The 14,950-nt window shown below is 44.4% G+C and overlaps 1 protein-coding gene and 1 long non-coding RNA gene across 16 annotated transcripts in view; one reads left to right on the forward strand and one right to left on the reverse strand.

Annotated features, from left to right (window-relative positions):
* TBX4 (T-box transcription factor 4) overlaps window positions 1–14,950 on the reverse strand; it is a 121,493-nt gene that overhangs the window by 31,721 nt on the left and 74,822 nt on the right. For 13 of the 15 annotated variants that reach the window (XM_083587715.1, XM_083587712.1, XM_083587713.1 and 10 more), the window contains one exon: window positions 10,221–10,315. In XM_083587715.1, the coding sequence (XP_083443841.1) occupies window positions 10,221–10,315 (95 nt within the window). Of the gene's footprint in view, window positions 1–679; window positions 1,556–2,907; window positions 3,060–10,220; window positions 10,316–14,950 lie in introns of those variants that run through there. The other 2 variants (XM_083587708.1, XM_083587709.1) reach the window with 2 other exon arrangements.
* LOC310750255 lies at window positions 23–14,944 on the forward strand. The gene is made up of 3 exons (XR_014542026.1): window positions 23–117; window positions 4,142–4,238; window positions 13,705–14,944. It is a non-coding gene; the product is annotated as an uncharacterized lncRNA (long non-coding RNA).

Here is a 14,950-nt window from a genome sequence, read left to right on the forward strand (position 1 = left end):
TACCATGTAATTAGTTTGAGCTCAAAAGGGGGCGGTTTACCAAAAAAAAAAAAACAACCCCAGCCATCTTTGATTTCTGTTCATAAGCTGTGCCCTTCTCTTAACCTTGGGACACAGGTAAGCACCTGTATAAATACAGTAGCATATTTCAGTTTGCAAATATACAGACTAATTCACACTTTTTAGAGGGAGATGAGAGAAATGCTACAGAAAGAATCTAATTTTAAAGCCAAGGTTTATTTTATTTTTGTTTTGTTTTAAATTAGGCCTTAAAAAAAGCTTATACCCAAAAATGAACAGGGGTTAAAAAGGGGGAAAAAGTTGGGTATTTAGAAGTTTGTTCAGTATAATTTTAAACACAGCACTGGAAGATTCTACTAGGATATTTATGAGCCCAACTTCTAAAGGGCTCTTTTTTGTCTTTTGCCTACCGAACGTTTTCCAAACTGTAGCACATCCAAGCTGCTAAAGGAGCAGAGATCTGATATACTGTAAATGTTAAGTGCTTTTTAATGGCATTTAAAATTAAGCTTTAGCATATGGAATTCATATAGAGTAGACAAGTCAGAGTTTATAATGTTCTTTAGAATAGCCCTCTAAAATAAATAGAGTGCAGTGAAGCCCCTACCATAATATATACAGCCGAAATTCTTTGAAAGGATAACAAATTAGAACTCACATCTGATCTTAGGTGTTGCTTAAGTTGCAACCTACTCTGTAACTGCCTTTGGTAGCATTTGGCTTCACAAATCAAGCTGGGTCAACGAGCCACTGGATCTTGCCAATTTTCTGCACCCTTTTCCAGGAAAAAGCCCTGGGTATGAAGTTTTTTTTAAAAAAGGAAAAATTCTGGCCGTGCATTGACATTTCATCATGATTATTAGCTGTTGCATTTTTGGTGTCTGCAAGCACCATGCCAGCGACTTGTCAGTTAAATTTTCTTAATGAAAATGTATTTCTCAACCTCTTGGCAACTGCTGGGGCTTTCAATCAAAAGCTTGGGCAATATAGTATGTATGTGTGTTTTATATATTTGTGTGGGAACAGACACTATGGATCAAAAGCCCTGCCTATCTCACCTCCCCAGTAGGTTGTAGCAATGTAGTCATCAAAATTGGATAGAAACTGAATTTGTGAGATGTTTCTCTTTTTTGATTGAAACATACAAAGGAAAGCGCAGGAGGAATGAGATAACTGGGCAACTATCCGACCCAATTGTGGTTGGCAGCATCCAAAACTTGCACACCCAGGCCAAACTGGTGTATGTTCTTTGAAGCAGTGGACTATAATAATAGAAGACATTCTCCAGTTTTCTCAGCTAGCAAGTCATGTGGTTATCTGGCTTCTTGAATGGCACAGAGACAGTGAATAGAAAAGGCAGGGGCAGCTCTACATACCCTCCAACATTTCCCCAATGAAAATAGGGATGTCCCATTCCATAATGATAATTTTACTATTTATACCCCACACATCTTACTGGGTTGCCCCAACCACTCTGGGCAACTTCCAATATATATAAAAAGATATAAAACATTTTAAAAAACCACTTCCCTATACAGGATTGCTTTCAGACGGCTCAGGGGTTGGATAACTCCATGCCCTCCAACATTTCTCCAACCAAAATAGGGACATCCTAAGGAAAAGTGGGACATTCCAGGATCAAATCAGAAACTGGGACAGCTTCTCTAAATCAGGGATGTCCCTGGGAAATAGGGACACTTGGAGGGTCTGGCTCTACCTTTGGGCAAATTATGATGGAGGGAGGGCTAGAAACACCCCAGCTCCCGGCCCCATTCCCATCCCCATATTTCCTGAACAGGGTTGAAGAGGCTTGGTGGCTGCTGGACTGGCTGGGCCTGCCTTGTTTTGGCCTCGCTGCTTTCTCCCAATGTGCCACAGAGACTGGGATATTGGGAAAGGCCCCAGAGACAGAGTGGCAGCCAGCTCAGGATCCCACAGCCCAGCAGACGTCACATGTGCATGTCCACCCATTGCTACACTGACACAGCGCATGCTGGGACTGCTGATGCTCCATGGCAGCATTTGTTGGAGAGTGAAGTGAGCAGGTGTCAGACAAAGCAGTGAGCGGGTAGCAGCAAGGAATTAAAAGGAATTATACCAGCTGGATGTACCACAGGGCCTGCTGAGCACCTCCTAACTCAGTCTGCTGAGGAAAATCAGTGAAGGGCCATAGCTCTGTGATAGAGCACCAGCCTTGCATGCAGACTGAATTCCATGGCATCTCCAGGTAGGGCTGGAAGAGAGACTCCCTTCCTGAAATCCTGGAGAGCTGCTGCCAGTCAGTGGTAGACAAGACTGACCCAAATGGACCAATTGGCTGACTTGCTATATGGCAGCTTCCTTGGTTCACTATGATATTTTTTACATTCTAGTACTACTTCTATCAGGTAACTGGGGGGATGCTATCCTGTTATCATCAATTGTTTTGATTCAGGAAGTGTGGATATGGTAAAGGTAAAGGGACCCCTGACAGTTAAGTCCAGTCGCGGACGACTCTGGGGTTGCGGCGCTCATCTCGCTTTACTGGCCGAGGGAGCCAGCGTTTGTCCGCAGACAGCTTCCGGGTCATGTGACCAGCATGACTAAGCCGCAATTTCACATTAAAAGAAGGATAAAGCAAATTTCTCCCCCATTCCGTACAAACCACATTTTGGCCAAAGGAAGGGAAAAGCAGACTAAGCTCACTCAGCAATAACTGGGAAGTTTTGTGGTAGTTGCCCCCTCCCACGTTGACACCACAGTTTAAATCTTTCACCCTAGCTTATGAGCGGGGGGCAGGAACAGAACACCTCCAAAGGTTTGCAGGTGAGTTTTCAGTCAGGCTATAGCACTGGCAGCCCCCCCCCCAATATAAATAGATATCTCTCTATATCAGAAACTACACACCTGGGCTTCATGGAGCTAGACTATGTTGAGATGCACATCTTCCTTTATTAGTTGGGGAAGGAGACAGCTGTTACACGCCAACCCCATGAAATGTCAGCATGGAGAGGAACTGTCACATCCAAAGTTCTCCAGCTGGCCTTGACATTCTAAAGAAGGGAGACAGAAAAACCCACCACCCCACTAACTATGTTCTCTTCCATCAGTATACAGAGAAATGGGAGTTTTGTAAGCAGAGGAAACAAATAGATTACCAAGTCAAATTATTGACTTGCTTTCTATGTTGATTTCCTCAGTGGGGAACCCCTGTGAGCTCCGAAGTATTCTGGATAAATTTTAGGGCAGGAGAAGGGCTGACTGGTCTTACATGGCCTTTGTTTGGAGGGGGCTGTTTTTGCACATTAAAACATTGTACTAGAAATGGGTAATAAGGGCAATGTTCCTCAGAAAATATGGTGGCCACCTTCCAATATCTGAAGGGCTGTCTGATAGCCACCAACATAGATGGCTTTAAAAGAGGATTTGACAAAATTAATGGAGGAGAGGGCTATTGGTGTCTACTAGCCATGATGACTATGTTCTGCCTTCATTGTTGATCCAGCAGTCTTTTCTTATTTTCTTAAGACTGTGACTGGGGTTGATGGGAGATGGCATCTAGCAACATCTGGAGAGCTGCAGATCCCCCACCCCTGAGACGTCAAATAGAGGACTATCTATTCTAATTTGGAGGAAAAGGCTGAATCCATGCCACACCACCACTGCTCTTCAAATAGCTCCCAATGAGCCTATTGCATGATGTAGATTAACCGTCCCCAACTTGGCACTTCACAGATGTTCTTGGACTACAGCTCCCATCATCCCTGACTGTTGGCCATGCTGGCTGCTGGGAGTTGTAGTCTAACAGCATCTGGAGGACACTGGGTTGGAGAAGGTTGCTGTAGTTTCTGGACTGTCTTTCTATGCAATCAGATCACTTTGGCAGCCCTGCATAGAACACGGCACTGCTGGTGGCCAAGTACAAAGAAAATTAAGAAAAAGGCCAGGGCTAAAATAGCTAAGCGATGAAGTGAGAGTGACTTATTAGGTCTGATAATTAAGTGATCCCTCCTCAGTTCAGTTTGTCCTGGGCACATTTGGATAGTCACAAATGGCTTTTAAATTAACTGTTAGAAGAGAAACCACTTAGGGGATTTGTATTTATTTAAAAATCAACCTCTTTTTTTTTTATTCCTTCTAGCAGTCCCACAGTTCCTGGCTGTGTTTGGCGGTTATTGACATAAAGCCAAAAAGTCCATCCAGAGATTGATCAGCCTTTGAATCACAGAGTTTATCTGGTAGGGGAGGTAGGAATGTGTGTTAGACTTTTTGGCTAGGGATTTCTGGCTTGTTTTGGACAACATCCCCAACCAGTGAGTCAGCAGCAGTGCCAATGACGGAAGTGGCAGAATCCCTCATCCCAACCAACTTGTATTGGCAGAAAGAGCATCAGGACTTAGAAAGCAGGTGTGCTTGTATGTGGGAACTGGGCAACAGCCTCTCAGGAAAATTGCGAGCTGGCTTATACCTAGTCAGACCATTGGTCCACCTAGCTCAGTATTGTCTACACTGACTGGCAGCATCTCTCCAGGGTTCCAGGCAGGATTGAATTTGGAAACTTCTGCATGCATAGCAGATGCTCTACCACCAAGTTACCACTTGTCTCCTGAAAATAAAACAAGATTCCTGTCCCTGGAGTTTTGCACTAAGGGTTGCTTTAATACAGGAAGCTGTGATATAGAGAGTTGGCCCCATTGGCCCATTTAGCTCAGTGTTGTCTACAATGAGTAGCATCAGCTCTTGAGGGTTCCAGATAGGACCAGGAGATGCCAGGGACTGAACCTGGGACCTTCCGCATGCAAAGCATGTGCTCTCCCACTGATCTATGGTTCTTCGCAGAGAATCCTGAGATCCCTTCTGAGTAGCTTCTTCCAGTGTCCCCACCATAGGAGGTACAGGTGTTGGAGAATTCCAATGGAAAGGGAAGTAGAATTTGGTGCAGGTAAGGAAATTAGTCAAGCAAATGTGATCAGTATTTGTTCACATCGTTGAGAGTGGGGGGTTAGGTACACAAACAATACCTGATTGGTGATTTTTTAAAACATTGTTTTGACATTTCCTTTACATTGAAATGGTTGTAAGCTACATAAATAGTTATGTATGTTCTTTGTCATACAGCAGACAGCGAAAAGAATAACATAGTACTAGGCAGAAAGCAAACTGCAGTAGAATGGAAACAGTGCTTGTTGTGACAAACACATGTTGGAACAGAAACCACTGCCTAATTCTATGTTCACCCATCTGTTTAAGCCACTTTTTTGCACTTTGTTACAGCTGATGGACCTTCAGATTCTAAGAAAAAGCAAAGACTAAAGTCCAACCGCTTATGATCTAGAAGACAATTCTTAGCTCAAAAGAGTCAAATAAAGCCCATTATGCTTCACTTCATTTCAGGGTGCCATTTAATATGACCCAAAAGAAACCCAGAATGTTGAAATATTGTTTAGTTAGAGCCGTAGCTACAGGGGGGCTAGCCAGGTTTTTTTGCCCCGGGTGAAGCCTCCAGAGGGGCGTCATTGAGACTCCCAGCGTGTGTGTGTGTGTGTGTACATAAATGCACAGGGTGGGTGGCAAACTGGATCTTTGACCAGGGTGAAATTGTTATGTACTAAAGTTCTCACCCTGGGTCAGCAGGGGGATACTGTAGATAGTTATGCAAATGAAGGATCGAAAGTGACATTCAGTGATTGGATAGTTTGTATGCAAATGAAGGATTGAAAGTGACGTTCAGTGATTGGCTAGTTACAGAAAATGGTTACTGTTGCATTCTAGTGGAGCTCTATATAAGCAGGCTGACTGAGCTCCTCAGTTCAGTTCTGTTCCAGCTTACAAATAAAGAGCTGCTTTGGAAGAATCGCTGTGTCGTCTGATATGTTCGCCCACAACTTAACAGAAATAAAGCCTAGTTTTGCCCATGGTTTAGCAGTAGCACTCAGCAGGGCAGAACTGGATGGAGGGGGGCATTGTTCACCTGGCTTCTCAGGTGGCTGGGGAAACCCAGCCAGATGGGTGGGGTATAAATTTATTATGATTATTATTATTATTCCCAATGCACAGAGGTCACTGCTGGTAACTCAGGGAAGGAAGGGAGGCATAGTTCAGGTGCAGTAGACGCAATCTGACACTCAACCGTGTGCCTGAACTGAGCCGACTCCCCTTCTGCCTTTCCCCTCCTCGGTTACCAGCAGCGACATCCATGTTGGAAAACCAAGTGTAACACTGGCCCAATTCACTCCGCCACTTACTACTGTTCTTTAGATCTAGCACCAATGGTGGAGTCGTAGAATTGTAGAGTTGGAAGAGACCCTACTGGTCACCAACCCAACCCCCTGCAAAGCAGGAATCGTAGCTAAATAATTCTCATTGCAACATGTTTTTTTGGAGGGGGGACGTGGCTGAATGAAGAACTTTCCCAATGCTTTAAAAACAAAGAAATGCAATGAAGATGTGCACTCCGATGTTGTAGGGGGGAGCCTACAAACTTAAAGAAACAAAAAGCTGCTGCTTCAGATTGCAGAAGTGGAAAAATTGAAGTTTTGAGTGTGTCACTTTATTTTCATCCATCAAATAACTGGAGAGGATATGGATTCAAAATCTAGCATTTTGTTGGCAACACGACTTTTTGAAAATTTTATTGGAGGGGGGTAGACAGAGGAAGAGACAGAGCCATTTCACCTTATTACACCAAGACCAAAGTCCTATATTCACCAGATATGTGTGAACTTCTTAAGCTGTTACCTGTAATTCTATAATTGCGGAACATCAGTACTGAGGGCAGAATTCAACATTCTCCCATTTGCATTGAATCAATCATTCAAACAAACAAACAAACAAACCATCAAGTTTCTAGTCCTTACAGCTGGGCTTGAAACAGAATGGACAAAATCTGATGCAATCTAGTGGGGCAAGGCTTTCAGTGTCTCTTTGTCCTGCAATCCCATTCCCCCACCTTGCAGAAGAAGCAAAGCCTCAGCAATGATGTCTAAAAATTGCTATAATTTGCATTCTGCAAGCTTTGCTTGGTGGAAAATTTAGGTTGCCTCCTCGCTTTTTTATCCCCACTCCCTTTAAAAGTACAGATTATACTAAGCCTTTCGTGTATGAGACAAAGAGTCAGCAGAGGCCTTTTGGAAGAAGAAAAAGAGGCAGATGACCCTACAGAAAATACTTTAGAAAAGATCAAAGCACTTCCCACTAAGGTCCCGTTTTCCCAGGGCATCAAAACCGTCCCATCCCCAATTTCTCTTATCAACCACGCCACTCTCTACCATGACATTCTATATACAAAGTGAGGGCCGTCCTCTTTGAAGTGCTGGATTAGCCTGGGCCAGATCCTTACTCCAGAATAACAAACAAGGCAAGTTCAGCGGGAGTTCTCCTTGCTAGTTCATTTTTCAGCCCCAAATCCACTTTTCACCAAACACAGAAAACCCTGAACCTGTGGCCTTGCAGACAGATCGAAGAGATTTATCTGGTGGCAGTGCCATGGAGGTTATGTGGAAAAGGGGGAGTTTTTATATTTGGGTACATGTTTTTATAACAACTCATCTAATTCTTTTTTTAATATTTAGAACATTCTCTCACACATCTCACAGGAAGGACAGTTAACCCCATACCGTTGCACGAGAGATTTAAACAAAGATTTCATTTCCATTACCATAGGAGGGGAACAGAGTTTGGTCGCTTTACAGGCTGGTTTTAGACACTCCCAGTGTACCACCTACACCTCAAAATTGGCAAAATTCTGTCCCCCACCCCCCCAAAATAAAAACCCATAACAGAGCTAAAATTAGATTCCCATTTTATTCAAATGTAAATCTTGAAAAGGGCCCTATAAATATCACAGAAGCGGGATCACGGTTAACGACCCTGCTCTGTTTCATAACCGCTTTAATTGCTCCCATAAAAGACAGAACCAGTGTTCTCCTAGGGGCCAAGGGATGGTCTCTTAAAATCAATAAGCCTTAAAGGATGCTGTTCAGAGAGGACCCGGCCATCGAGGGTAAGTTGTCCCACCAACTTCAGCCCACCAACAGAGCAGGGTGTGTGGAACAGAAACACTGCACCAGAGAACAGCCTCCATCACACACAGCATTTTGATTTATTTTTGCATGCCATTCCTGACTTGCAAAAGTCTTGCTCCTGCAATTGTGAGCCTCACCGCTCCAAGCAGAATAATCTGCGACCTAGCAAATTCGGGGATGGGCTCACTACTTAGCGGTACAGCACCTACTTTGCATGCAAAAGCTCCTAAAATTCATTCCATGCCATCTCCTGTTTTTTAAAAGGAGGAGCAGCAACACAGTAACTGCACAAAGCAGATTCTCAACAGCCAGGCTGCAGTCCTTTCCCTAATAGGAACTGTGGCGGACCTATGTTTTTGAAGCCCTGAAGCTTGAAATGTTGTGGGGGGCCATTGGCAACCAGCAATGAGGTCTGGATAACCCCTATTACCTTATTCACTTCCAGGTTCGTTAACAGAGAGCTTCTTTTCAATGTCATTTTCTGGAGACAATATGTAGAAATAATTTAAACGCTCTTCAGCAGAACAGTCAACTTGCTGCGGTGCTGTGCCTTTGCAACACCTGCGCCACTGACTCTCAAACATAAGGATTGTTGAAATACATACCACCATAAATTAATGATTTGAGTCATGCAACTCAAATTGCATCTACTGGACCCAATTCTTTTAAGCAATGTGGACGAATATTGATTTCGGGCCCCCTCTGGGATTCAGGGCCCTTAATAGCTTTGCCACGTCCGATGACACTGATCTAGACCAGCAGCCTGATTTTGCCAACAGATGTCTCAGGGAAAGAAGGGCAAAACCACTCAGAAAGGTGTTTTAAATACAAGTTCATTGTTTAACTTTGATAAGATCAGCACAAGAGAAATTGCCAGCAAATTCTGCTTTTTGGAGTTTGCATCTAATGCATAATTTCCAATTAACTCTTTTTTAAAAAGAAGAAGAAGAAGAAGATATTCTGCATGCCAAAATAAAGTCATAATAAAACTCTGGAACTGGAAAAACACACAGATTTATGCACTGTGATGTTCAAAGCCTTGTATACTTCTACACACCATATTTTATCCATGAAGGAGTCAACCCATTTTATGCAAAGTTCAGGGAACTTGGTTAACATAAACTTCTTTTTGTTTAATCTTTTGATGATTCCCCTTATAATATGAAATAATCGCTCTGAGTTTCCCCGCCCCACCTTCTGTAACAAAAACAGTCCAACGTTGAAAAGATAGCGAGTGCATTTTAAAGATGTTTCCACTTTATAAATCACAGGCTCTTGGCAACAACGGCGTGCCCATTTGCAGCATGGAGGTTGCTCTGCTTTTTCAACATTCCCCCGCAGATCAAGCCTACAAGGGAGTAATGAACCTAGTACGTAGACGCTAGCAATAAATTGCTGGTAATTTATAGGGCTGGCCTCGTTCTAATGCATTCAAAGGGGAGGGAAAGAATAACGTTTCCAAAGCTGATTGTAGCTGCTGGGATGCAAGTCCTCCCTTGTATCACACCCCCAATCTTTAAAAATCAACCACGATCGCTTCTCTTTTCCACGTCATCAGTTCACCAAACAAGTTGGAGAAGCCCTGATTATCCATATCCACCATGGACACTCCTTGGTGTTATTTGAACAAGTAAAATCAAACAAGGAGTGTCCATACTGAATATGGATAACCACCAGGGGCAAGAATTAGGATGGTAATCTATTTGGTACCAGGTTGATATATTGCCCCTGGTTGTACAGATATTGGGAGAATCCTGATGAAAATGGAAACAGGAGTGAAAATTGCCAATGTTCACTTATACGTCCCATGTCTCAAATGGAAATGAATCCCGTGAATAGGGTTGATGTTCTCCTGCAGAAATAGCAATGGATTTTCAACCCACCATAGCCCCAGACCACCACACCCCTGCCTCTCCCCCACAAGTTGTCTGGGCTTTCTCCAGTGTTAGTCATACTCAATCAACCCATTGAGATTAATGGACCCAAGTTAGGTCAGGTTCACTCATTTCAATTGATCTACTCTGAGCAGGACTAACATTGAATAGAATCCTCTATCCGCAATTATAGTGGAGAATTTCAAAGAGGTCATTGGCGCAAGGATCCAGAGCTCAACTAAATAGAACACAGACAGACAGACACAGGACACACACACATTTAAAAGCAACATTTAAAAATGGCAGGATTTTAGAAACCTACCTTCCAGCTTTAGTAATGATCATTTCTGTGCCAGCTTCGTGAAATTTCTTCCATAGTTCTTTCTCATGCAGGTACACCTTGATGTTCTCAATGGTCTTCAACAAGTCAGTCAAACAAAAAAAGAAGTGAGAAAGCCACAAAAACGTAAACTGAGGAAAGTCAAACAAAACACAGCTACTGAGGAAAGTCGGTTAGGCCAGACCAAGCAGTAAAGAGAAGAAACAAAATTGGATTTTGTTGTGAACTAAAGGCCAGGCTACCCGGCTGACTGCTCTGGAATTACTCCCAAAGCATGCAGGCTCAGCTGTTCCTTGAGTCTAGCAAAGCCCTGTGCAGGAGCCACACATCAGCTGATCAGTGATGCCTGCAAAGCTCTTTAGGCTGAGCCAGGTCTTAACCCGCCCCACACCTGGTTCCTATATATAAGGTTGGTGGGTGTGGCTTCGCTGAAATGGCCAAATGGGGAAGCCTAGGAGGACCTAATTATACCCACAAACCAGAGGTTCCCCACCCCTGAGGTAGAGGGTGTGGGGCTGTGCATGCCAACCCCAGCTCGACACATGCAGTCCCACCCACTCCACCCCTGACCTTTCTGCTCATGGGACAGTTTGAAGTGGCAGCGGGGGGGGGGGGTGCGGTTAAGTGCATCAACCCAACACGAGAAGTGCTCTGGTGTGAAGACAGAGGCTGGAGGATAGGTTTGCACACGTGGCCCCACAGTCATCGTCATAAGTACACAGCAAATGTCCTTGTGTCACATCAAGATGTGACCATCAGACTTTTTCAACCACTGCAAGCTCGTGGCAATGAGAAGATCCCACAGCACCCGATCCCAGTCCGCTGTTTCTACAAGCTTCCCTGCTTACCCCTATGTCTATAATTTCGCCTGCCGTCAGTGCCATTTTAAGCACTGCATACAGAAGTTCCCTGGTTCGGTTCTTATCACCCCCTGTTTTCATTTATAGTTATTTATTTACTTTAAGCATCAAGTAGCAGCTGATGGAACAGACTTCTGAATCAGAGACCCTGGAGAGCTTCTTCCAATCAGGGCAGACAAAACTGAGTTAGATGGACTGAGTTAGATGGACAAAATAGTCTGGCCTGGGGTAAAGGAGGTGTCTGTGGTCCTTTCTAATAATTTTTTTAAAAATGACCGCTCCCCGCTTAAAACGGGGAGCGCCCTTTGCGTGGACGCGTGCAGCCCCTAGATCTGGAGCGGCTCCAACAGCATAGGCTTGGCTTTGCCTTCCCTCAGGTGGGATACCTGGAGGTCTCCGCCTACCTCAGTCAGTTGTCCAATCCCACCTGGGGGAAGCATTGCCAAGGAGACCAGGCCAGGTAGGGGAGGGATTACCTGCCCACACAATAGAGGGAGGATCTTACCTGGGAATCCTCACTTGGCTCCAGAGCTTCTCCCACCCTACCCACCCTCAGTTAATGTCTTATTTTGCAGGTTAACTTTTCTTCACAGGTTTTGCAGGTTAACTTTTCTTCACAGGTATGCGGGCGCTGCTACGTTAAGGTCGCTGTTAAAGGGCCGGAAAGGAATTTCCCTGCATTGGCAGGTTTCACCTTTCCCGTAGCAAAACGTCACAACTTTGGCGGTATCAGGCCTTGGGCGGAATCCTTTTGTCCATCTTCCTCTTTGCGGCGGCGATACCAGGGTTCCCCGTTAAAGGGGTTTTCTGAAGGGAGGCTTTGACCGTACGCCGAAAGGTCGTCATTGCTCTCCCCTGCGGCAGCGGCGTTACGGGGGCGGCTATCTCTGCTTGAACATATGTTCTCCAGAGCCGGCCCATCCCCCCCTCACACACTGGATAACCCTGATGCTCCCTAGGCTGGGGACTGGGGAGGGAGAACACCCAATGCCTGAGCCAAGGTCTACCCACATTTGAAATTTAATAAAGTTGTGGCCAATTTAACCCCATAGCACGTTGTCTTGAGTCGTTATTCCACATGATGGGGGGACCGCGCGGGATCTGGGGACTCCGCCTGTCCACGCAATTCACACCCTTAAGAATATCTCTTGAAATTAAAAGCAAGTGCCTGTACAGTTTGCACATGTTTACTGAAAAGTCCAACTACATTAAGTGAGGCTTAGTTACCTTTTCAGGTAGGTAGGAAACCTTGAGGTTGTGAGAATAGAGGCTCAACCTGAGGCCACCTATAGAGTCTACAGCTCACTAACCAAATCTAATCAGCTGACTAGATGGACCAAAGACCAAAAGAAGCCTCTCATTGGTTGACTTCACTGAAATCTGCATTTCCCTCCATTTAATGGCTGGTGACTTGTATTTTACTTTAAGATCAATTTTCTTTGACTTTTCATAATCTGCTGGTAATTTGTCTTTGCTTTTCCTCCCCCTCCCTCCCCAAATAATTAGCTATCAATCATCAGAGCAAACAAGAGTTAAAACTGAGCTTCAGGGCTTGAGGCATAATTGTTATTACTTAAATGCATGTTGAATTTATAACACAACTGGTTTGGGTTTTTAAAAATATAATTTCAGGAGCAAATGCAGGCTCCCTCTCAGTTTCACCTCTCAGCTTTATTATTATACGACTGGTTATAATTCTGATACAGGAAAGTTGTCAACACTTTATAAAAACACACTTACTAAACAGATTTAGCCAATCAGGAGCCAGGGTGGATTTGCAAGGAAATTTACAATCTTTCTCCCCCTTTTGGCAGAAAGGTACACAATTACATTTAATTATTGCATAAAAATGGCAGGATCTATAACTCTCTTTTTAAAGAAAAAAACAAAACCAACAACCCAAAAAATGTGATTACAATAAATAATTTGGCATATAATACTACTGTGTGGTCAGAACTGGTTTTTTTCTAGCAAGGTTAGCAAACAAACCACATGGTTAAAACCAAACAAAAACAAGGAAGATGGTACAGGTTTTTAAGTCAGGGTTTGCCCCCCCCCCAAAAAAAAGTGAATTAAAAATACTCCATTCTTGTAAATCCTGTTAAGTGTGTCAAACCTGGAGAGGGGAAGGGGGACCTGTGTTCAAATTCCCTCTCAGCCATGCAGCACACTTAGGTGACCATGGACCTTGCCCCCATATATCTCAAACTATAACCTGAATACAGTGGTACCTCTGGTTACGAACTTAATTCATTCCAGAGGTCCATTCTTAGGCTGCAACTGTTCTTATCCTGAGGCGTGCTTTCGCTTATGTGGCCTCTGGCGCACGATTTCCATTCGCATCCTGGGGCAAAGTTCGCAACCAAGAGCAGCTACTTCCGGGTTAGCGGAGCTCGTAACCTGAAGCGTCTGTAACCAGGAGCGTTCATAAACAGAGGTACCACCATATTAGGGTTGTTGTGATGATAAAATGAATGGCGGATAATGGTGTATGGCACAGTCAGCTCCTTGGAGGAAAGGTGGGATATAAACACAATAAATAAATATATTATGACCCCTAAGAATTGTCTATAGAGGGGATTTTAATACCCAGTGTTTCTGTACAGGTCTCTATCATGGGTGTGCCTTCTCATTCAAAAGATCTAAGCCCATGCAGAGAAGCAACAGGTAGCCTCCTCTGAGGACCAACCGTTTTGCCACATCTCTGGGAGTGATGGAGCGATCCACACCCAATGCAGAGCTGCAATGAAACGGCCTGCCACCAACAGAGGCTCACTGGAGGAAAACAGCAAGCACAAAGCCATCACTCATGCAGAGAACCAACATGTGACCATCTCTGAAGGAGAACCATTCTTTGGAGCCTCTGCACTGGAACGACCCAATGAGCTAATCACACTCAAAACAGACACCGTGGAATTCCTTACCTCCAACTGAGGCTGAGCAGAAGCAGCCACAGAGCATTAAGTTATGCAGAGATACTACAGGGCAGCCTCCTCCATTGGGAAGGCGATTTTGGTGCACAGGAGACTTTAATAACTACATTTGTGTTTCGGAACAACTGCTTTAAGCAGACAAAACCAAATACAATCAGGAGCTTATTATATCAGGGAAGGGTGTCAAGCGTGAGCTTTAGGAGCATAAGAGCCCTGCTGGATCAGGCCAAAGGCCCGTCTAGTCCAACACTTTTTTTCACACAGTGCCCAGCCAAATGCCCATGGGAAGCCTGCAGACAGGACCAGGGTGACACAGAACTCTTTCCCTTCTTGTGTATTCCAGCAACAGGTATTCTGAGGCATATTGTCTTCCAACCACGGAAGGAGAACATAGACACATTGGCTAGTAGCCACTGATAGCTTTATCCTCTGTGAATTTGTCTAATCCTCTTTTGAAGCCATACAAGTTGGTGGCTATAATTTCCTCCTATGGGAGCAGTTCCATAGTTTAATTGCGTCCAGTATGAAGGACTCTCCTTTTGCCTCTCCTGAATCTGTCAGAAATCATTGTGTGGGTGTGAATTCTAGTACAGTGGTATTTTGGTTGTCAAACTTAATCTGTTCCGGGAGTCCGTTCGACTCCTGGAACCGTTCGAAAACCAAGGCGCAACTTCCGATTGGCTGCAGGAGCTTCCTGCACTCAGTTGGAAGCCGTGGAAGCTGCGTCGGACATCCAGCTTCCAAAAAACGTTCACAAACCAGAACACACACTTCCAGGTTTGCGGCGTTCGGGAGCCGATTTGTTTGGGAGCCAAGCTGTTCAACAACCAAGGTACCACTGTATTATGAGAGGAGGGGGGAAACCTCTCTCTATCCACTTTCTTTACACCATGCCTAAACAGACTCATTTAAACATGCT

Source organism: Podarcis filfolensis, assembly GCF_964270895.1.
Source record: "Podarcis filfolensis genome assembly, chromosome: 15".
NCBI lineage: Eukaryota > Metazoa > Chordata > Lepidosauria > Squamata > Lacertidae > Podarcis > Podarcis filfolensis.